The sequence below is a fragment of the Colletotrichum destructivum genome, chromosome 10 (genome assembly GCF_034447905.1).
Source record: "Colletotrichum destructivum chromosome 10, complete sequence".
In the NCBI taxonomy this organism is placed as follows: domain Eukaryota; kingdom Fungi; phylum Ascomycota; class Sordariomycetes; order Glomerellales; family Glomerellaceae; genus Colletotrichum; species Colletotrichum destructivum.
In genome coordinates, this window is record NC_085905.1 from 2,493,711 (window position 1) to 2,514,841 (window position 21,131).

Sequence of the window (21,131 nt, forward strand, 5' to 3'; positions counted from 1 at the left end):
GCATACGCTGTAAAGATAATGGACGAGTCGTAAGTGGACCCTCGTCAGTTGACGTGCTTTATCTCCACGTTGACGCCTCTCAGAGTAAAGAGTTGCCAAGACTAAACCCTGACCATCCCGGCTTGGGGAGGGGGTGAGATATTCCCGACATCCGCTATCTACGGTGGGACTCGGAAAGCCAAACCTAACTTGTTACAACTTAGTGCTTGGTGGTCTGCATCTTGGGCAGCTCGTGCTTTTGCAACCAATTTGCCTCGTAACTCAAAATTGCCAAAGAGTTGAGTCGACAGCTATCAAGATGGGAGGCAAAGACGACGGACTCCTCGGATTGAGTCCCCCTCCGTACCAACCTCAACCGCCTGCCCGACGATATACAATTCGACGACGCCGAGGACGTCTTGTTACCCTCGCGGGACTCGTCGCCATTGTCCTGTCTTTGTCTTACTTCAACAGTGCAGCCGAGGCACCCACAGCTCACCAGCAACAACAATTTCTCAGAGGCGTGAACCAATGTAGCGCGTCCGCGCTTCGTGGCGCGACACAAAAGTCCGCTTCTCCAGGCCGGTCGAACCCGCGGTGGAACTCGAAGTCTGGACAGGAGCATCCAACCGTTCTCCGCAACGCCACTCTTTTCGATGGCGAGACGGTCCTGGCGGAGGCCGTCGACGTACTTTTCGAGAAGGGAGTGATCAAATCTGTGTCCAAGACTCGAGATCAAACATCACTCCCGGACGACGCAGTCGTATACGACGTCAAGGGCCGGTTCGTCACACCCGGTCTTGTTGACATCCACTCCCATCACCTAGAGCCCCCGTTCTCCTCAGTCTCTGCCAACGCCGACGTGAACGAAAAGCCCGGCCTGGGCCCAATTACCCCCTTCGTGCGCGCCATTGATGGCTTCAAGCCGTACGACCCAGCGATCAAGATCATCGCATCTGGTGGCGTCACATCTTCGCTCAACCTCCCGGGCTCTGGTAACATCATCGGCGGCCAGGCGTACCTGGTGAAGAACCTGCCTCTGCCCGGGGAGAACGGCGAGCCTGTTGTCGAGGAGCTTCTTCTTGAGCATGGCTTGCCGGAGGCGAGTCGCCAACGCTACTTGAAGATGGCATGCGGCGAGAACCCGAAGCACATCTATCCCCACACCCGCCTCGGCAACGCCTGGCTTCTCCGAGAGCATCTGGACAAGGCTCGTAAGCTCAAGAACAAACAAGAGGCGTGGTGCCAAGGGGCCCAGGAGCTCGCCTCTGGCGGTCTATTCAAGGATCACAGAGCCCGTCGTTTCATTGCCGACTTTGGCGAGTTGCCGGAGGACTTGGAACTCGAGCCGACCGTCGCCTTGTTGAAGGGCGAGTTCAACGTCAACATCCATTGCTACGAGCCCGAAGACTTTGAGCGGATGCTGGATGTTCTGCACGAATTTGGCGTCCACCCGCAAGCTTTCCACCATGCCCTCGAGGCGTGGCAGGTTCCCGAGTTTCTCAAGCAACAGGAAGAGTAAGACGATTTTGTTTCGATGTCGTTGTGCGTCAAAACCTGCTGACGTCCCCTAGGAACATCACCATCGCGACTTTTGCCGAGAATGCGTTGTTCAAACACGAGGCGTACGGCGCCAACCTGCGCGGTCCGAAGATCTTGGACGAACATGGCCTCCGCGTCGTGTTGAAGTCGGTAAGTTGCAACCGCCGCGCCATGAAGATGACCCTTGATCCCAGAGTTGACACGTGCTGCCTTCGTAGGACCATACCGGTGAAAGCAACCACGCCAAGTACCTAGTCTACCAAGCTGCTGTGTCTCATTCTTTCGGCCTGTCGGGAGACAAGTCTCTCCAGTCCGTGACCTCCACGGCCGCCCGGTCCATCTACCAGGATCATCGCATTGGCTTCGTCCGGCCTGGTTACGATGCCGACCTCGTAATTTGGGACTCGCATCCGCTGTCAGTCGGCGCCACAACTGTTCAGGTCTTCGTAGACGGTAGAGAGGTACTCGAATCCGCAGAGTCTCTCCAAATCCTCGAGACACCAACCCAGGAGACAGATCTGGCTTTGCCCCAGTCTCGTCCTTGGATCGCCCAGGACAAGAAGCAGACCGTCTGCAACAAGGTCTTGGCTCCCGATTCACACATCGTCTTCACGGGCATCAAGAGCATCCTTCTCGAGAAGCCTACCACAAACGTCGACAAGAAGGACGAGGAAAGCAACGGCCTTGCTATGTCGGTTTTCAACGGTGAAATCACATGTCTCGGGCCCGAGTCTGAATGTTTTTCGTCCCAGAAGCATGGAAACATCCACCACATCGATCTGGAGAATGGCTACGTAACCCCGGGCCTGGTCGCGTTCGGGAACAACATCGGCATCATCGACATCTCCTCAGAGCCATCAACCGGCGACGGATCCCCCGGCCGCAAAGGGAACGCGCTCAACGAGCAGAAAGACTTGCACTTTGCCAAATACGGTGTTCACTTCGGCGGAAGAGGCTTCGGCCGGGCGAGGGTCGGAGGCGTGACCAAGGCGATCACGGCGCCGATATTCGGAGGAGGCGCACTTCAGGGCGTGAGCGTGGGCTTGCGGACCAGCGAGAACGCAACTGTCTTGGGAGGCGGCATCTGGAAGGACGAGGTCGCACTTCACTTTGCTATCGGGCAAGAGGCGAAAGGTCAGTCAAGGCAAAAGAACACGTGAGCGATGATAGTCACTAATGTTTTCAAGGGGATGACACGCCGACCATCTCTTCTGGCGTCGAACGATTGCGCCAGGTTCTTGAGGAAGGCCAGCAAGCGTCCGGGAAGACTGGAAGCACCTACTTCCGGGCCTCCAGGGGCTCGTTGCCTGTCATAGTGTACACAGTCAACGAGGTTGGTCATGCTTGACTGCGCTGCCTCGAATTAGTGTCCAAGCTAACAAACGCAGGATGATATCTCGCAAGTCGTTCTCCTCAAGCGAGAATTCCCCTCCGTAAATTTCGTCATCTTCGGTGGCCACGGTGCCCCTCTGGTATGCTAAACTGGTTTTCCATGGTAAGAAGTCGCTGACTTGACGAAATTTAGGTTGCCAAAGAGCTCAGCGAAGCCAAGATTCCCGTCATTCTCACCGGCAACCGCGGCGCGCCGGACAAGTGGGAGAAGAGGCACACTTTCGCTGGTCCTCCACTGTCACCTAGCCCGGCACAAGTTCTCATCGACGCCGGTGTTCTCGTCGCGCTCGCGGTCCGGGGCGATTCCAAGGTCCACGGACTGGCCCAGGAGGCGCAGTGGGCGGCCAAGTTCGCCGGGTTGACGGAAAATCAGGCCATCAAGCTGGTCTCGACAAACTTTGATCGGATTCTGGGGTTGAAGCAGTCGGGGCCGGAGGGAAAGACGTCGGTTGGGAAGAAGTACGCTGGCGATTTTGTTGTCTGGGACGGGAACCCTCTGCGGGGAGAGGGAAGCGTGGTTGTGAGCTTTCAGGACGACGGGAAGATCGGGGACTGCTGGCCTGATGTGCAGGGTGCCGCCCTTTGAAAATACTTACTGATAGTATCGTAGATGTCTTGAGAGTTTCCCTTAATGAGCGTGACGGATGAATTGAGATGTCGGTTCGGGTTCTACTTTGGGGTTGGGCCCCTTCACAGCATTGAGATAGCTACGAACAGATTGCAGAGCCTCAAAGAATGATGTCCCAAGAGAATCAAGCACATGCGAGACTTCCCAGCGTCATTATTTCCTCTGTCTTAGGTTTAGTTGCTCGGCAGCCATCGCTCCGACTGCCCCAAAAAGCAAAAGGAGGAGTACGAGCTCGCTTCCCGGGCTGCAACTTAGGTGCTTTTCACTATACTGGAATCAATATAGTGGTTGAAGCTACAGTGTTTCCTACCAGAACAGTGCTGTTGTCCACGAATAACTACCGCCAGTATTCCCTCCTCTCCCTTCTCAGGTCAGCACTCAGACCAAGACATGAACAACCCCTCTGTCAGGACGCCGCATTGCCACTCCGGGTTTAGTTACATCCGCAGCGAAGTCCGGGAAGGCTTCAAAGAGACCCCAAGCCTGTATGACATAATGCCATGCAATGATCTGATGTCGAATGACTCAGACGAAAGTCCAAGAAACAGCCACAGGTGACGCGCGGATCAAAGTCCCACAATCTCCCATCCATGCGAGAACCATGTTGCTCCGCCCTGGAGTCGGTTAGATATGACATGGATTCGTCTTGAGCTTCCTTATCCCACTCTGAGGCTGTGTGCTTGGCTTTTTAAGGTCCTCACGTCGTTTGGTGGCACGCATCAGGGTTTGTTTCGCGATTTGAGGGTGTGCTTCGTCAGGATGACTTCGTGCCATTCGCCAAGAAATTAAGAGACCATTAGGGACGTAACAACACTTCCCAACTCACATACAAACAAGCCAGCCCGACGAATCCCATCCATTTGATTTTCCAACAGCTCAAATGAACCGCAGTGTACTAAGTAATTGAACAAGTCAGTCAATCGACTATCAGGAGCTTCGGATTGTGTCAGTCAGTGCGTACGTCGAAGACGGAAGAACCACTTGAAGGTTCAGACAGCAAGATGATGATTGTGAGTTTAAAATACCTAGTGGGAGGAGGGACCTTCAACTTTGTCACATTACCTCCGAGAAAGTATGCTTTGCGATCATATGGACACTCTCGCCACACTTGACGCCATGAAATGACCAGGATAGAGCTGGACAGACGGGAGTATGGACCTTCCCTGGCTGCTGAGTTGAAGAAGAGATACCATTAGCTTCGCATCGAGCTCAAGCTGACGCGGAGATGGCCTAGCAAACCTTGAGCGGGAGAGGCGCTAAGATGTCAACCTGCTTTCACAGTTTCGCAGAACGGATCTCGCGTGGCGAGAACGACAGACTGCGATGCTCGGGAGATTCTCGCCCGTCCCGCCCGCTGTAGTCGAATCAAAAACAATGGGTCGTCTTGTTAGAGTTTACTTCAAAGGCATGAACAATCCTTGTCTTGAGGACAATAACATTGTTCATGCAACCTTTTCACTCGACCTGGCAATGTTCCCCCCAAAAACCTAACTCTATCCCACAGACTGTTACTAATTTTGGCCCGCCCAGAACGCCGCCCGCGCACAAGGTTCACAGCCCAATCGACGATGTCTCCTTCAGAGATAGCTCAGATGGTGTCAGCTATGATGGCAACCGTTAAGGACCGAAGCTGTCGACGTGGGACGATTATTCACACAATCTGCATCAAAGCGCCATGATTCTCGAGCTGAGCTTGCACTCCATGAGGATCCAAACAGTCATCGATGATTGCGTTTGCTTGCCTCCGTCGTCCACGTTGGAATAGGGTTGAGAGATGGGTGGTTAAACCTTTTGGCCCACACCCAAGTCAGCGAAATTGCCCCGGCTTCACAGTCATATGGCGGGAAGCAAATGAGAGACACGAACCGTAAAATCAACGACTTGCGTGTCGGGACCACCCGAAGAGCTCGTCTCCACTGGAATTTGAAATAGAATCTCAGTTGCCTTTGGCCCAGTCCGTGTAAAGTTTGTGAGGGGTTCCGCGCTGAACCATCACGACTGCATGATAATCATGGGGTCCCTGCGCTTACAATTTCCAGTTCAGTCTTTCAGGGAGCATCTCTGGATGGGGTTCTCTTGGAAGGTCTCGGCAGATGTCATTTCTCAGGCTCTGTCATCCCAGGCTCTATCAGCACGAAGCTCGTTGTCGCAACCCGAAAATAATTACGACACCTGAGCTCCGGTGGTTCTTGCACTCAGATCGTTTGGAAGCCCTATTATAGGAATACCAAGTCGTTGCAATCATATCTGGTCGTACAATTGGCAAGAAAAGCATCCTCAGACGAGAAGACCAGGCGTGATACGTGGCTATTTTTAGGCTGGCAGATATCGAATAACTTGGGACAGGCTTAATATCTGCAACTTTCAACCAAACTGGTGCGGCCTGGGTCCCTGCGGTGCATCAACAAAGCCAGTCTTTTCGTCTAATGCTATGCAAATACATCTCCAGAGCGGCGTCGATATGACGTGCCAGAACCTAGCGGCTCTCGTCAATGAGGCAGACTAGCGTCGGCGCAGCCTTGGCCACCGATCTACCTCTTCGATCCGCACGCCAAGAGACGTGCCACCCTTCGACCAGGAAGTAGTTGAAGCTTATCTTGTGGCTCTTGTGAAGCTCTCCTCCAAATGCTGCGATTAAGGTTACCGGTGGATGGACTCACGAATGTTTTGATGGTCATGCCCTGGTCAACAGTAACACAAGGGAACCAGGCTGAATGAGTGCAAGATGAAGGGCATTCGCCGCTCATAAGGCGCCTCTTGAAAGCTATAAAGATTCAGTGTTCCTTCACTCTGTCTAAATATTGAATCGCATCATCATTCTCACCTTGTTCCAATATCAACCTCTTATTCATAACCAACCACCAACAAACCTGTTCTAGAGCCTCATCAGAAGATGTTCGGACTTGATTGGAAACGCGCTCTGATTGGGGTCCTCCTCCTCGAGTCTTTAGGCTCGGCTCTTGTTCTGCCTCCAAGAGACGTCGCTGCTCAACCGAATGAGTTGTCGGCCAAGAGCCGACGCGAAAGCACTGGCCCACATGCAGGTCTCTACATCCGTGACGACGAGAACAGTAAGAAATGGGAATTGGATACTGCGCCAACGTACTTTGATTGACTAATGGTCATCTAGAAAACCAGCCGAGACAGGAACCTCCGCCTCCAGACCCAGGCAATCCTCCTACAGGCCCTCCTCCTCCTCCAGGCAACCCTCCTCCAGGCCCTCCTCCTCCAGGCAACCCTCCTCCAGGCCCTCCTCCTCCAGGAAACCCTCCTCCAGGCCCTCCTCCTCCAGGCAACCCTCCCCCAGGCCCTCCTAGGCCACCCTCCCGTGACTGGGACGACGATGACGATGGTAAGCAAAATTTAGATTGTAGTCTTGCTTGAGAAATCAAGCTGATCTGTTTTGATAGATCGCCCAGGCTTCCCAGATGATGATTGAGCACGCTTAGTTGCTTGTGGTCGGTAACCACCTTGTCACATTCGATATGACAGGTTCAGTCTCTCGCTCGAAGTTGGAAAGAGGAATTAAGGAGTGCGTCACGTCTGAAAACGGAGAGGAAAAACAAAGAAACAAGGTGCTCCTATGGCGAGTGTGGGATGGGCCAGACTTTTAAGTCCGACAGCTCAGGGTGCTGCGTAGGTCCACAGCGGTTACATTGGTTTCAAATGGATTGCGAATTACGTTGTTATCATCACGTTGCCATTCGTTAGAGTCGAGTCAGGAAGTATACCATAATCAAATGAAACACAGTCTCTTCATGGATGAAGTTTCCCCGAATGTCGAACGCAACTGGCTGTGAAGGTAGTTGTCTTGGGCCTGGAACAGGTAGTGTAAGTTGAGGAAACGAATTTATTCCTTATGGTATCTGATGTGTATATACGTTTGTTTCTTATGTTGTTAAAGTAGAGGGTATAACGCATACGAAGGGGCACTCTAGAGGCCTTTAGAAACATGACTTGTCAGCCAGCTTAGCTATCTGCTGCTAGTCCCTTCTGAATCTATATATCATTTATTCAAATCCCAAAATACAGCTCTTTAACCTACATATTTATCAATGCAGCCTATACCTACCTGCTAAAGGTAGAGCCTAACTGAAGCTTAGAACCCAAGATAAGTAGACAACCGCCTGCACAGCGTCCAGTTTCTGCCTACCTTACATCGTGACTTAAGAAGCCTATCTAGCGATTTGAGACCTAAACGGTTGAAATTTGTTAAAGCTTCCTAGCCCTTGTACTCAAGATAAACCGCCCTGCCACTCTACAAAGCATGCAGGTCACTCTTTTCCCTCCCTCTTGCCCCGAAAAGGCCCTGTCGACCGACCATTCTGTATGTACACCCTCCGATCGAGCAGCCGAATGATCTCATCTCTGTCCTCGCATGGCGGGCGATCCTCTTCCGAGATTGCTGCGACTGCTTCCTCCTCAAACATCACAGCCTCCTTACGGCGTTTTTGTTCGTAAAGCACGAGTGCTAATCGATACTGTGCGCGGGCTAGATCAGGCACTCCTAAGCCAGACTGCCCGCCGAACTCGACTGCTTCGCGTAGATATTGCCTGCAAAAGGATCGATTTGGTCAGCCAGGTTTTTCTAAAGTTCAGTAAACAATGCGTAACGGCGGCAAGGAAACATACTCGGCTTTTCCCGCTCGGTCGAGGTAGTAGTATACGGTTCCAGTCCAGTACTTCGTGGTGAGGACGTCGGGGTTATCCCTATCGAGTAGTCTGGATCGCACTTTAAGAACATCCCTCAACCTGCTGAGAGCATCACTCAGGGATCCTGAGGCCATCAGTGCATATGCCCATTGCATTTCGAACCTTACTGTCTCGAGGTGGTTGTGTCCCAGCTCCGCCTTGCAAAGCTCGAACGACTTACTAGCCAGGTCTAGAGCTTCGTCGATGCGGCCCTGTCCGACCCGGACAACCGTTAGGTCGGCATATTGGAGAGCAAATCGAAACCTCAGCGTCCTTTCGTCACCTAGAGTCTTATAGAGCGCCAGAGACTTTGTCATTCCGCGGTCGGCCTCTTCAAACTGTTCCATATCGGCGTAGAAGTATGCAAGGTCGTTCCACGCCCTACCGACATCTACCTGCTGCTCGATCGTAGCAGTGCCAGGCGGCAGGCTGCGAAGAAATGCCTCCCGGTGTTTGACCACGCGTTTCATTCGCGCGATAACAGCGTCTCGATTGTCAGCGCTCTCGTGCGCGTCTAGTAGGCTGAGCATGTTCTCCAGGCTCGCGAGCACCGGGCTGGGTTCATCATCATCAACAAGCTCCAGCACCATCTTCTCGCCCAGCAGCAGGATTGGAAGGGCAATCCTATTCAGCTGTTGCTCCCAGAGAAAGCTGCCAGCGTCGCTCAGGAGACCAGCAAACTCCATATCGCTGTGCATCGGTGGGTCAGATCTTTCAAAAGCTGATTGCAAGCTCAAGACTTGCGGCATTAACCTTTTCCATATGGGATCGAATTGAGGAGTGCGGGAGGTCATGTCGCGTCTGGGAAAGGCGTTTCTTGTAAGGCGGAGGGCTCTTTTGAACCTGGCCTGACGCTTCTCAGGATCCGTGTCCATTTGGATCATCAGGGCAAGACGGAGTGAGCGGTGTATTCGTAAACTAGAGCCGTCTTTAATGATGTTTCGTTCAATGAGGTTGCGTCGAGTCAGGCTCGACACCATGCCAATGAGCCTTAAAGGTGTGAGCATGTGCATGTCTGGAAGCAGCAGAGTAAAGGCGGTCTCGTCTTACTTGATTGTGGAAAACCCAGCGGCCCCGTCCTCATTGACATCGGGCTTGCTCTTAAGGAAGTCCTCGGGTATATAGTCTGGGTTCAGGAACGCGAGCACGTCAAGAAAGTTCCTTGTGTCCTCATTCAGACTGCTTAACGCAGTATCCCAGACGGTACTGAGCGTTCTCTCGTACTGCATCACCGATGCGTTCGAGTTGCAGGACCAGATATCTGCCGACACGGATCTTCGCTGAAAGGTATGGAGAACTTCAGCCAAAGTGTAGTGGGACGCAACGCAAAAGCCGACGTAATGAGCAATGGCCAGCGGAGAGCCGCCCAACTCCTCTGAAAGTTCTTGGGCGTTCGCACGGGCGGGCTCATCTCTGGCATCGAGATGCATCTGGCGCAGGATCAGGCTTGTGCCTTCCTCGACCGAGAACGGGCGTATTCGAATACTCTCGGCAGAGAATTCATTAAAGGAAGGTCGTTGTGATGTGATGATGGCGCTACCTTTGGGGCCGCGAGGCCAGTACCGACGGAGAAGAGACACCTGTTGGACGTTGTCGAAGACCACCAACCATCGACCATCTGGAGTTTTGCCCGTCCGGTCAGTAATATCACGGCAGATAGTTGTACGATTGCTTGTTGCCTACCGCTCGTTTCAAGCCACTTCCGTGCCAGTTCTATGTCCTTTTGCTCGCTCTCACCACCATGCGGCAGGGCGAGGCCTTTGACAAGTGCAGCAAATGAGTGCCTCAGTTCAACTTCCGTCTCAGACTTGATCCAAAACGTGTGAGAGTAGGTACCCCGCAACCGATAAGCGTATTCCAGCGCAATTTGAGTCTTGCCAACGCCGCCCATGCCGTACAATGTCATACAGCGCAGGGCTTGGGTTTGGTCTGCCACGGGTAACTGGAGGACCCTGTTTATGTCTTGTAGGATGTCGTCTCTGCCCGTGAACATGAGATTTCTTGGGAATGGAAGGGTGGACACGAGGCTGCTGACAGTCGAGACCCCTGAGGAGTTGTCGTTGGAAACATTCTTGGGGAGCCTCTCAAGGATGTCGTCTTGCCACTTCTTGGTCGCCTTCACATTGGCCAGACGGGTCTCGGCTTCGAAATCTTGGGCGTGGCTTTCTAAGCTCTGGCTCATCTTCTCGAAGTCTTTGTCCACAGAAGACCATGACAAGCGAAAGATGTTGGCTAAAGATAACAGGTGTTTAGACAAGCTTCTATACTATACAACAGCTGGATCGAAACGCGGCACACAAAAAGAAAAAAAGGGGCAGAGGGGAGCAGGGGACAGGTTACCTATAGTACTGCGGCTCAGGAAATTTGCGCTGGACAAGCAGAAGTCGATGAAGTCGTCGTAGATAGCACGCATGGCACGGCGGAGCTGGGTGGTTGGGTATAAGTCGAGGTACGTCTCGAACCTGGGCATGGCTCCGGTGAGATGGCCGAGCATTTGCGTAATCTTGTCGATGACATCTTGGTGACGCAGGGTGACCTTGACGAGGAGGAGCATGCTGCCCCATAGCAGCTGGACCGACTCAGGGCCTGCTTGTGCGAGGGCGCCCAGCGCCTGTGAGAAGGAGTCGATGGATGCCAGCGTTGGTTCCAGTGTCTTGATGCCAGAGGCGAGGCCGTGGCGGCTGTACTCTGCGTCAAGGTAAAAGATGGAACTCTGGAGGTCGTCGTTGTCGCATAGGTCGAGCAGCAGGCGGGCGGCCTGGGGGTTGAGCTTTCCGAAATGGCGCTTGATGCCTCGTCTCCACTGCACGACCTGATATTCCTGGTCCTTGGCCGTGGCGGTAGGGGCAGCGGAGGAGGACAGGACGACTGCTGCTAGGCGGTTGCTGGCCGTGGCGGCAAACTGAGCCGCATCGTCGTCATGATCAGCCCGGCCCGTCGTCAGCTCGATCTCGCCCTGTTGCGTCTTGTTGGGGTTCCCTTTGTATCCGCACAGAGCGCCGCAACAACTCCGACCCCATAAGCACATCTTCGGAGCAAGATGAGATGCGCAGACGCAGCGCACCGGCCGGAAACGGGGTGTTTATGGGTCGAGGTCGCAAGCCGTGCAAGGCCGTAGTACGCAAGACGTCAGTTGGTGACTACTCAAGTACTACCTTGTGAACCATCACTTGCACTAACTAATACTATACGAGGTAATTGTGCTACTCCTTATGGCAAAGGTAGTAGTAGACGCCTAAAGTCAAAAGCCATCTCACGCGGGGAGGGGCTCTGACCCCGAAAAGTGCGGCTCGGCATGCGTGAGAGCGCCAGCCTTACCTGGCACACACATACACCCTGCTCTCCGCCATGCAGACGTCAATCGCCACTCACGAATCACAATGCATATCTCGTAGGCACATATGCTAGCTGGAACTGCAGTCATGCTTCAATAATGCGAGCAGTGATGGTGTGAAGCTGATAAAGAGCTGCATGTCACCTAAACCACATTGATTATCATTACTTGAAGCAACCAATCCGAACCAGAGCACCTACCGACGATAGTACTCACCGAACTAGTATACCACGAGGCACATCTTCCGATGCCAACATGGCCCTTCAACTACTACTATGTAGGTCTTATTTACGCCCCCTTGCTCCTCTGGGGATGGCTACGTACAGGTATATCTAGCCCCATCGCCCTCTTCTTATTCGATTGCATTCCCTCTCCCTTCATCCAGACCGATACGTTGCAAGCCAGTGTTCCCCGTCAGCCCAACATCCTTTCCAAACTGGAAAAAAGGTGACACTCCCCATCGCTCAGACCTAAAGTTGAGTTCAAAAACCCGTTTGCTAAGAATCACCCAGTCCTATCAACGACATCCTCCATCAAGCCGGCACGATGCCTATCAATCAAGAACCACAGGTGTCTGACCAGGAGAAGGAGGTTTTGGAGCAGCCCTGGAAGCAGTTTGTCACCGAGGCTTCTCAGGATGACCCCCAGGAGCTAGTCAAGAGCCAGGCCGTTTTCTTCGAGGCCACTAATCCTTCGCTCGCTGGCTAGGCTTGCATCACGACAAGGAAGGCTACACATGTGTGCAGGGTCCTACTATGTAAATGTAGTGCAATCTCGGTGCTTCTCCATTACAACTTAAATTCTATCGTATTGTGGAAATGAGAAGTCTGCAATGTACGTGTTTGCATATCGTGACGGCGTCGGCACCTGATGATTTGATCACCCAATGTGATGCATAACAGCTAAGAGAGCATAAAGTTGCAATGTATAAACAATGTTTCCCAGGCCAGGGAACTACTTGTAGGGTGCTCTCAAGGAGTAATAATTTTCACCCAATGCCAGTTGGCTTGCGCTTCACACGCATCTCTCTACCTAGACTATATACCGCTTTCAACCCGGCCAGGCTCCTCACATGTATAAATGAGCTCCCCCCCCCTTTGAGTCCGTCATCTTCCCCCCACCCCGAGACCTTGCCACATACATCTTTTTCCTGCTCTCCTCCCTTCCCAAGCTTGGCTGCCTTCTCAGATACCTCAACTACACACGTGACTCAGCGTGCAAACATGTCCTTCCGCACCAATGGAGGACGTCTAGATCAGCTAGCGACGCTCCAGTATTTCCAGTGGGAGGAAAAGTTCACCAAGCAAAAACCATACGCCCTTCTGATGAAGGCCCCTGACGACTTCCCCTGCGTTAACTACACCTACGGGCCTGGCCCACCAGAGAAGGTGGAGGACATGCGGGGCCGCGAAGACGAATACACTCTCGACTCACATGGATTCGCGGTCCGGTCTCAGGTACTTCCCGTCATCGACTTTGGCGGGAAGCACGTCGAAGAGGACTACCTTCCGATGGTCCATCAACTGATCCACGATGAGTGTGGGTCAGATGCCGAGGTTTTCATCTTTGACTGGAGGGTAGGTCGGCTTCCTTCGGGAAATGCTTCTTCCTGGTTTTGTTTTCCCCGGTAACACGGGATAGCTTCGCTCTAGTAACGAGGAGAAGACCAAGCATGATGCGACGGAGTACGTCAATATTGCCGACCCTCAACTCCACCTCCGACCGGCTATTGGCGCACACGTTGGTTAGTCAGATGTCATGAAAGCCCACTCCAAGTCCTGCCCAGGCTAAGCATGGTTGGGATACACAGACCAAACACCGGCAGCGGCCAGACGCCGCGTCTTCCACCACATGCCGGACCGTGCGGAACACCTTTTGAAGTCCAAGCGGTTCCGAATCATAAAGTAGGCTCAGGCTCCAGACTTCTCCTCGCCCGAGGATCCAAGTCAGAATGCCATTGGCAGCTGGCTGACTTTTGAGCTTAGCGTCTGGCGTTCCATCGCTTTGCCTGTCGAGGACCACCCGTTGGCCTGCTGTGATGGCAGCGTGGTGCGCCCCGAGGACATGGTGCCAGTCGACAGTGTTCGTTCCTCGTTCATCGGCGAAAGCTGGCAGACCATGTACCGAGATCACTATCGGTGGTACTATATGAGCAAACAGACAAAGGACGAACCTTTGCTGATCAAGATCTTCGACTCCAATGTGGCTGCCAAGGCAAAATGTGAGTGAATATTGTCGACCCCCCTATCTGAGGTCTACACAGCGCTTTGGGCTGATATGATTCGGTTTGTTTGGTATCATAGGCTGCCCCCATACGTCTTTCAAGATTTCTAGCGCGCCAGAATCGGCTGCGCCCCGCGAAAGCATTGAAGTCAGGGCTTTGGTTTTCACTGATAGCTGAGGTATACAACCGTCATCCGTCTTTCTTTCATGTAGGGATATATTTTCAGTCGGTTTAGCAGCATAGTATTCTTGTGGGACTCTCTACAATCCACAGCCCTTCCCCATCCTTTGATAGATTACCCCTTCTATGACCTCTTTCCCTCTTCCTCCTCCAATTATCTCATCCATGATCGTATTATAGTATGCTTTCAGTCCAACTGAAACTTGAAACCCAAAATTAAAACAGTTTTCACTTTCTACAACTCCGTTATAGTCCTGGTGACTTTCAAAATGGTTGGGTCAAGAACCTGATGAGTTTTCGACGCGGACCTGAAGTTGATGTTCAGGTCGAAATCCATACTTTGTAAGATCCCGATTCCCTCCGGCTAGCTAGCCCTAGGCAATAGGTCCATTTCCAATGCCTTTGCATACTCTGCCTCACTAGCGACGTCTTTTTAAACGCCGCCTAAGGAGTTGGAGAAGACATGAACGGTATGAATCTGATTCTTTGGATAGCAGCTCGTTTTTCAGGGCTGAAACGTTATATTACGTCACAACTTTGCTCTTGTTTCCTTCGAGAACATTGTGTACCTGCTGCTGGGTGCTGTTCGGAATAGTGAAGAGCTTCCAGTAAAATAGCCGGTAGTGGTCGCCGTGACGTAGCTGTGTAACCTGATCTTCCTCGGCACCGCACCGCTGACTCACCCCTCCCCCCCCAACACAGGAAGATCGTGCAGAGTAAAGGCGGCATTTCCTGTTCTCTACTAATCTATTCTGATCTGATTTCCCTGCGATTTCCCTGCAGCAGGTTCCCAGACACCGTTCAAGATTCCCCCAACCCGTCCTTTCCTCGAATCGATAACGGGCTAGCCTTTGACGAAGCCATGCCGCCATCATCGGAACACAAGACTGTATCAGTCACTCGTTCAGGTCACTAACTGCCTCCCTTCAATCACAGCTCGTGGAAAGGATCTAATCGGACCTCTATCCAGGCCTTCTCAGGCGCGACGGCCATCCTGCAACATCATCCAACCGTCGTTGTAGGTCATGTAATGTGCTCCAGTTTCTCCTCCTGCTCCCACTCATTACGATACTGGGAGTCACCTTGCGGTGGTGTTGGCCAGCAGGACTCAAGACGCTCCTAGACCGTGTACAATACCCCGCTCTTCAGACACTGGGCGGTGTCAGGCATCTCAAGCCCATAGACGGCCGTGTGGACCATATACTGCGCTCTACGCCACTCTTCGGTAGGTGGGCACGTATGCGACCGCTTCAGCAAGACGGCTGAACAAGACTTTTGCGATGGGTATACAGATGGACACAACGACCTCGCGTACTTTCTACGGTGGGCTCACAGCAACCGCATATATTTCGAAAATTTCACCGGACCTTTCGAGGCGGGGACTCTGGGCGGCGAGGTTGATCTGGCCCGACTTCGCGAAGGTCGAGTCGGGGGCACGTTCTGGTCCGTCTTTGCAGACTGTCCCAAGAACGGCTACTCGCCGGACTACCGTTTCAAAGGCAAGCAGATCAACCGCAGACGAGCACAAGATTGAAACCTCCAGTCGGGTGCTTATTGGAGCCAAAACTGACACGATACATAGCCATCGCAACCACCGAAGCCGCAGTGGATGTACTAGACAGGCTGCGCGCCGGCTATCCGTCCGTGTTCGAGCGCCCTCAGGACAGTAGCGACTCAATGGCCATATTCAGGTCCGGACGCATCATCTCGCCGCTGGGACTGGAAGGCCTCCACCTGATCGGAGACTCTTTTACCAAACTACGAGACTACCACGCCCGTGGCGTCCGCTACGCGACGCTGACGCATAACTGCCACAATGCCTACGCCGACGCGGCCCTGGCCGAGGTGCCCGGGCTTGGTCTCGCTCCGGCCAAGCCGCGATGGTACGGTGTCAGTGCAGCTGGGCACAAGCTTGTGCGGGAGATGAACAGGCTCGGGATCATGGTTGACTTGAGCCATACGTCGGCCGACACAATGCGCGACGTCCTCGGACGTCCAAAGAAAACCCAGAGTGAGGACAAGAGGCCATGGGAAGGCAGCTTAGCGCCGCCAATATTCAGTCACAGCAATGCCTTCGAGCTATGTCCGCACCCACGCAATGTCCCAGACGATGTTCTGCGTCTCGTAGCTGCCCGTCGGGGTCTTGTTATGGTCACCTTTACGCCTGAATTCGTCAGCTGCTTCTGGCCAGGCAACAAGCCCATTCATGGTGATCTACCGGAGCGCTACGGGCCCAACTTGACCGTCTCCCAGGTGGTCCGCCACATGCGCCACATTGGCGATCTCATTGGTTATGACTACGTTGGGATCGGGAGCGACTTTGACGGGGTGGCTTCAACGCTTCCGGGTTTGGAAGACGTCTCGAGATTCCCGGACTTGGTCGCTGAGATGCTGAAGCAAGGAATCCGGGATAGTGATGCGGAAAAGATCGTCGGAGGGAACTTGCTGCGTGTTTGGAAAGAGGTCGACGCTGTCGCAGCCCGGATGCAAGCCGATGGGGAAAAGCCTGCAGAGGATGACTTGCCGGTACTTGGGAATCCATGGGACTAAGTCTGCTATTCAAGGGCTAAGATGTTGGTGTATGCCATGGCGGATGACTATTGAATGTAGGCAGGGTTCCAGTAAGGTCTGGTGTAAGATGAACACATGTAGTGGTACTAATGATAGGTTAATTGTGTGCATTATAAGGGCGTTGTTTGAGTAACTATTCTTGCGTCCTTTAGCTACGCCCTGCCTCCTAACCAGGTTTTTAGCAACCCTTTTCCTTGGCACCTAAGGCCTCTACAATGTCTACTGCTAAGGACAGAGCCTTCAGCAGATCCTTTGTTGCTGCTGAGCAGCTAGCTAAATAAGTTCCTATCTTTAAGGGCCTTTTAAGTGCCCTTTGCATACATTATACCCTCTAATTCAGCCATTACTAGAGGAGGCAATAATGCAGCTGGAGCAATGTAAGCAGCTAGGTAAGGTAATTTCACTTAAACTCTCTAGTTTGGTGTTACTAGCATCCTTACCAGCTACATCGTCTACACCATTAGTACTAACACTATCTCTACTACTACTACTCCTACTACCCTTAGCTTCTTGAACATATTTTGTAGCCTTTACAGTCCTTCATAGATATCTAGCGTCAGCTATTGTGCCTAGACTTACCCTTTGAACGTCTTGCACAACCCTGCTAACAACAAAGAACTTAATTCTATTGTCAGCTAACATCTTACCTGGCGTTAGTGAACAATATGCTAGGATAAGATAATCGTAATTCTCAGTCATAAGTCTACAAGAAGTCTGTTATTATGACTAAAGGAGCTTATTCCCTGGTTTGCCTGCTAGACCTTTTGTTTTTAAAGTATTACAAAATAATACAAGCTTAAAAACAAAGCAGACAACAAAGACCAAGTTGGCCATTGTGCCTCTGCAACCTGCATAAGGGTCAGGGACTTAATTAACCGAATCAACCAACGGGCTTATGACTGCCTTCTATAACGTTGAACCCTCTTATGTGATCCTTTCCACCGTCAAAGCCCGCTCATAGCCCCCCTGGCGAGCTCGTTGTTCGGTCCTCGACTTTTTCCAGTTCGGCCACCTCCAGCAACGACAAAAAAGTACCAGGATCGGAGACCAATATCAGCATCAGGCTGCTAGTAAAACTACGACTCAAGCGGCTCCTGAGATGAGTACCTCAAAGGATAATAAAGTCGAGTCACGCATATAATCCCCTTTCATCTATTCTGCAATGTTATGAAGGCAAAGAAATGCGGCGATGGCTTAGACGCGGGTTGAAAGTTGGCCCTTTCTATCATACACAGGTAAAGTAGAACTGAGGAGCATTTCCATCCAGCGTATCATGTCAAGGTTGTTGTGAGGGCAAGCCCAGTCAGTAATATCACCCAGGTCATCCCCGTACAGTGACCCATTTCAATCAATTCCCATAAATACCTCACAATCCCTTTTAGAAGCTCCATCAGCTCAAATTTCTCAAGTCTGTCCAGTGGGTGAGGACACGGTCCGTCAAATCTGACTTCAGTCCTTGTCACCGAAAAGCCCCTGGCTTGACGGCGAGTCTACACAACTATTCTCATCTACGATATAGAGGTTAAGAGAGTTCATAAAACCAAAAATGTTTGAGCAAGTCGTTCAATGAGGATGGTTATATTCCACCGATCTCGGTCTGACCGCGTGCAGATGGTGTCTTGGTAGACGCGGTCGACAACCGGGGTTAAACGTCGAATCTCTCGTAATCAGTCACTAGAACGAAATAACATACTCTAGTCACTGAACTGAATGATTTGTTGGAGATCATGACAGGAAAGTGTACCTACATAACGATAGATTGGCATAAGCGATGGATGGTCACGAGACCTCCCGTAAGCACCGATTCCAAGGCTAACGCACCCCCGTTTGGCTTCTACTCATGCCTAAATGGTAAATCTGAGCGATTTTATTGAACCTTGGCAGTTCTTCTTGTTTCATCCAAAGAACATCATTGGTGAAAAAGACAACCCGACAAGGATGTCAGAATGATTCATACTCGCTCATAATTTACTGGCTGCAGTCATCATCTCCAAATCACTGTGGTAACCTCTCAGCCGTACGGATTCGGGAAAACAACGAGTGACTTATGAGATAAAATGATGCATATTGACTGAAGTTGTATGCACCAAGAGACTCCAGTCTTGGTCTCCATTCGTAATACGTGACTTGAAGTTAAACAAGTTAGTCGGGTTTAGTGACGTGAGATTCATGTATAAAAGATGTCTCACTAAGAAATAGTCTAGAAGGAAAAAAGAAACAACACTATCAAGCCTCGTGGTCCGATCTCTTCAACTCTCGAAGGGTGCTGGAAAAAACAGTGCAAAAAAATGCAATACTAGGATCCAATTTTCGGCACTTGTCGCTATAATCGCAGGCTAAGTCTTCACACCCAAAAGCATGTTTTCTCCCCTTGATTTACCCCTATTATACGTATGATGAGAAATGTTTTGCCGAACGGATCTGCTTTGCTTTTTGCAAGGCCATGACGACCGCTACAGTCGACATCGCCTGATCAGCCTCTTACTGTCAAATTTCATTTTGCCGAACTCAATTGATACTGCGCTAACAACTTGGTTTTATCATCAAGATCCGGAACACAACTGCTACACAGAAATTAAGGTCTCGTCCTCTCAAGCGGAAGTAATTAGACCCCAGAGCTGTCTCGCTTCAGGATGAGCTCAGTCTCAAACGGCAAACCAGCCTCCCGTCTTAAGACTCCGTACATGGATGACGAGTCGAGTGGCCTACCTTCCGCGTCCGAGAACCTTTTCGCCTCACTCAAGTGTCTCAATACGACTTCGCCAACTTCCAATCGGGTATTCGATTTCTCCGCACAGTCGATGCCGTGGCCGACGTCCTTTAAAGCCAACGTCAAGTCCGACCAAGGTCTCGCGCCGCGCGGTGGCATGTAAGCCCCTGTCGTCATACGCTTCGACATCGAGAGAGCCAAGGGCCCGTACTGCTGTTCTATCAGCCTTTCCATTGCGTCCGTGCCGAGTCCCGTCTTCTCGGCAAAGACGTGAGCTTCGGCGACAAGCTCCATCATCCCGGCGGTCATGAAGTTTCTGTGCAAGGTGAGTGCTACGCCCGGTGACCGGCTTACGGAAATAAAACTGCTTCAACTTACCCAGCTGTTTTCATCATGCTGGACTGCTGCACGTCTTCGCCGAGCCGTATGATGCCCCTGCCCATGACGCCAACGACGAAAGGGCTGATGTCCTCGACGGCGTCGTGGGGTCCGGCAATGATCCATAGCAGCTTTCCTTCGGCAGCCACAGGACTAGCGCCAAAGACGGGAGCAGCGACAAACTTTGCGTTTCTTTCAGCAAGACGATCGCTTGATTTCGCCGAGGTCAGTGGGTGGACGGTGGAAGTATCCACAATGATCTTGTCCGTCAGGTCGAGAGGTGCGGTGGCGCCAAGAATCGCGTCCAGGGTTGCCTTGATGGCGGCATCGTCGCTGAGGGACACGAAGATGATGTCTGTGTTCCTGACAAGATCTTCGACTTCGGGACGTGCTACCCCTCCGATCTCTGCCAAGGGATCGCCGCGTGACATTGTCCTGTTGTGGTACTGCAGATTTGGAGCACCTAGTTTAGAAAGATGCTTCTGTAGGTTTATTGCCATACCAATCCCCATAGACCCGAGACCTAAGACAATGTATCAGTGAACAGACTCAGGTTTCACAGCTTGTTTCTTACCGATCCACCCGAGCCGGGGGTGCGGGGTCAGCTGTTCTGCCTCTCGATTATTGTCCATAGCTACTGGGCGGTAGGATAAAGACTAGTGAGTAGGTGGTAAGACAGGAAACTCGGGGACGGTAGAAGATATTCTGTTTCTGATCTCATGCCTTCTTCCGAGTTGGGATGGAGAAGGAGAATTCACAGCCTGCGAGCGGATGAGTCAAAATCACGGCGCGCCGGAGACCGTTTGCCGCCCGCCCCACTTTCGGTTGTGACCCTTCGGCACTGATGTCCGAAATCGGATCCACAGCCGGCACGAACGTTCCCTACTTCCGAAAGAGAGAAACGGTTCGGCGCAAGTGACACAAATTTTAATACCTGTCTGGAGAATTCTGGTATTTTGCCACTTTATAGAAGGAGAAAAACCCGTGGTTAAGCCAGGTCCGCTCTTACATGTTCACGTGTAGCTCATAATTACTTGCAGTAACATTGCCCAGTTTCTTGGTTCCTTGTGCGAACTTATGTATCCTCATTTTGCCCTTTCGATGGCTTTTGCAGCCGGAAAGTCCAGGTGTTCTATGCGTAGCTTTTAAAGAGGCAGCATTATCTTGAGGATATCGAACATATTCTTGATTGAAGGGGCACTGTGGCACATAATGGCAGTCTTCAAGCCGTAGAGTCTGATCCAACGCAGGCTTGGTCTAGTCTTGGTCGCTTAGAATGAAATGCTAGCACCCGCAATGCTCGATAAAACTGCATCGCATGCCTCCACTGGACAACTCTTTAATTACACTCAACACTTTACTAGCCTTTGATTTGACTCTCTTGAGATGAAATCTGCTCATTAGGCCTCTTTCAAACGGTTTCATTTCTTTACTGTCATTTGCTCAACTTGCCAGTCTCTGTAACCTTGTGGAATTAGGTTGGAATGGAATAATATCCAAA

At 51.8% G+C, this 21,131-nt stretch overlaps 7 protein-coding genes across 7 annotated transcripts; 5 read left to right on the forward strand and 2 right to left on the reverse strand.

Annotated features, from left to right (window-relative positions):
• Nucleotides 1-298: 298 nt before the first annotated feature.
• Nucleotides 299-3,499, forward strand: CDEST_15040 (Putative metal-dependent hydrolase, composite domain superfamily; the record flags this gene model as incomplete). Its single annotated transcript, XM_062931196.1, has 6 exons — nt 299-1,497; nt 1,554-1,671; nt 1,740-2,655; nt 2,709-2,854; nt 2,910-2,993; nt 3,047-3,499. The coding sequence occupies 6 exons, from the start codon at nt 299-301 to the stop codon at nt 3,497-3,499; spliced, it is 2,916 nt and encodes a 971-aa protein (XP_062787247.1).
• A 2,935-nt stretch (nt 3,500-6,434) lies between these two features.
• Nucleotides 6,435-6,656, forward strand: CDEST_15041 (uncharacterized protein; the record flags this gene model as incomplete). The annotated part of the gene is made up of 1 exon (XM_062931197.1): nt 6,435-6,656. One exon carries the CDS (start codon nt 6,435-6,437, stop codon nt 6,654-6,656), a length of 222 nt encoding a protein of 73 aa, XP_062787248.1.
• Nucleotides 6,657-7,815: 1,159 nt separating this feature from the next.
• Nucleotides 7,816-11,310, reverse strand: CDEST_15042 (Putative tetratricopeptide-like helical domain superfamily; the record flags this gene model as incomplete). The annotated part of the gene is made up of 5 exons (XM_062931198.1): nt 10,574-11,310; nt 9,917-10,465; nt 9,284-9,851; nt 8,174-9,223; nt 7,816-8,095 (listed from the first exon to the last, which is right to left on the reverse strand). The coding sequence occupies exons 1-5, from the start codon at nt 11,259-11,261 to the stop codon at nt 7,816-7,818; spliced, it is 3,135 nt and encodes a 1,044-aa protein (XP_062787249.1). The 5' UTR covers nt 11,262-11,310.
• Nucleotides 11,311-11,814: 504 nt separating this feature from the next.
• Nucleotides 11,815-12,275, forward strand: CDEST_15043 (uncharacterized protein; the record flags this gene model as incomplete). The annotated part of the gene is made up of 3 exons (XM_062931199.1): nt 11,815-11,844; nt 11,953-12,014; nt 12,080-12,275. The coding sequence occupies 3 exons, from the start codon at nt 11,815-11,817 to the stop codon at nt 12,273-12,275; spliced, it is 288 nt and encodes a 95-aa protein (XP_062787250.1).
• A 515-nt stretch (nt 12,276-12,790) lies between these two features.
• CDEST_15044 (Putative hydroxylase/desaturase AsaB) lies at nt 12,791-13,968 on the forward strand (the record flags this gene model as incomplete). Its single annotated transcript, XM_062931200.1, has 5 exons — nt 12,791-13,144; nt 13,209-13,311; nt 13,378-13,471; nt 13,553-13,788; nt 13,871-13,968. 5 exons carry the CDS (start codon nt 12,791-12,793, stop codon nt 13,966-13,968), a joined length of 885 nt encoding a protein of 294 aa, XP_062787251.1.
• Nucleotides 13,969-14,730: 762 nt separating this feature from the next.
• CDEST_15045 (Putative peptidase M19, metal-dependent hydrolase) lies at nt 14,731-16,620 on the forward strand. Its single transcript, XM_062931201.1, has 4 exons — nt 14,731-14,879; nt 14,942-15,196; nt 15,264-15,470; nt 15,554-16,620. The coding sequence occupies exons 1-4, from the start codon at nt 14,834-14,836 to the stop codon at nt 16,519-16,521; spliced, it is 1,476 nt and encodes a 491-aa protein (XP_062787252.1). The 5' UTR covers nt 14,731-14,833; the 3' UTR covers nt 16,522-16,620.
• A 2,348-nt stretch (nt 16,621-18,968) lies between these two features.
• On the reverse strand, nt 18,969-20,373 carry CDEST_15046 (Putative 6-phosphogluconate dehydrogenase, NADP-binding, 6-phosphogluconate dehydrogenase, domain 2). The gene is made up of 3 exons (XM_062931202.1): nt 20,205-20,373; nt 19,631-20,153; nt 18,969-19,568 (listed from the first exon to the last, which is right to left on the reverse strand). Exons 1-3 carry the CDS (start codon nt 20,260-20,262, stop codon nt 19,148-19,150), a joined length of 1,002 nt encoding a protein of 333 aa, XP_062787253.1. The 5' UTR covers nt 20,263-20,373; the 3' UTR covers nt 18,969-19,147.
• Nucleotides 20,374-21,131: the final 758 nt, after the last annotated feature.

Bases quoted from the DNA above. Each gene is read 5' to 3' on its own strand.
- CDEST_15045 (XM_062931201.1), top strand. From the start codon at position 14,834: ATGCCGCCATCATCGGAACACAAGACTGTATCAGTCACTCGTTCAG. The intron at 15,197-15,263 runs GTAGGTGGGCAC...ATGGGTATACAG, and splicing joins GCGCTCTACGCCACTCTTCG to ATGGACACAACGACCTCGCG. The intron at 15,471-15,553 runs GCAAGCAGATCA...CACGATACATAG, and splicing joins GCCGGACTACCGTTTCAAAG to CCATCGCAACCACCGAAGCC.
- CDEST_15046 (XM_062931202.1), bottom strand. From the start codon at position 20,262: ATGGACAATAATCGAGAGGCAGAACAGCTGACCCCGCACCCCCGGCTC. The intron at 20,154-20,204 runs GTAAGAAACAAG...ACATTGTCTTAG, and splicing joins CCCCCGGCTCGGGTGGATCG to GTCTCGGGTCTATGGGGATT. The intron at 19,569-19,630 runs GTAAGTTGAAGC...CACCTTGCACAG, and splicing joins AGCATGATGAAAACAGCTGG to AAACTTCATGACCGCCGGGA.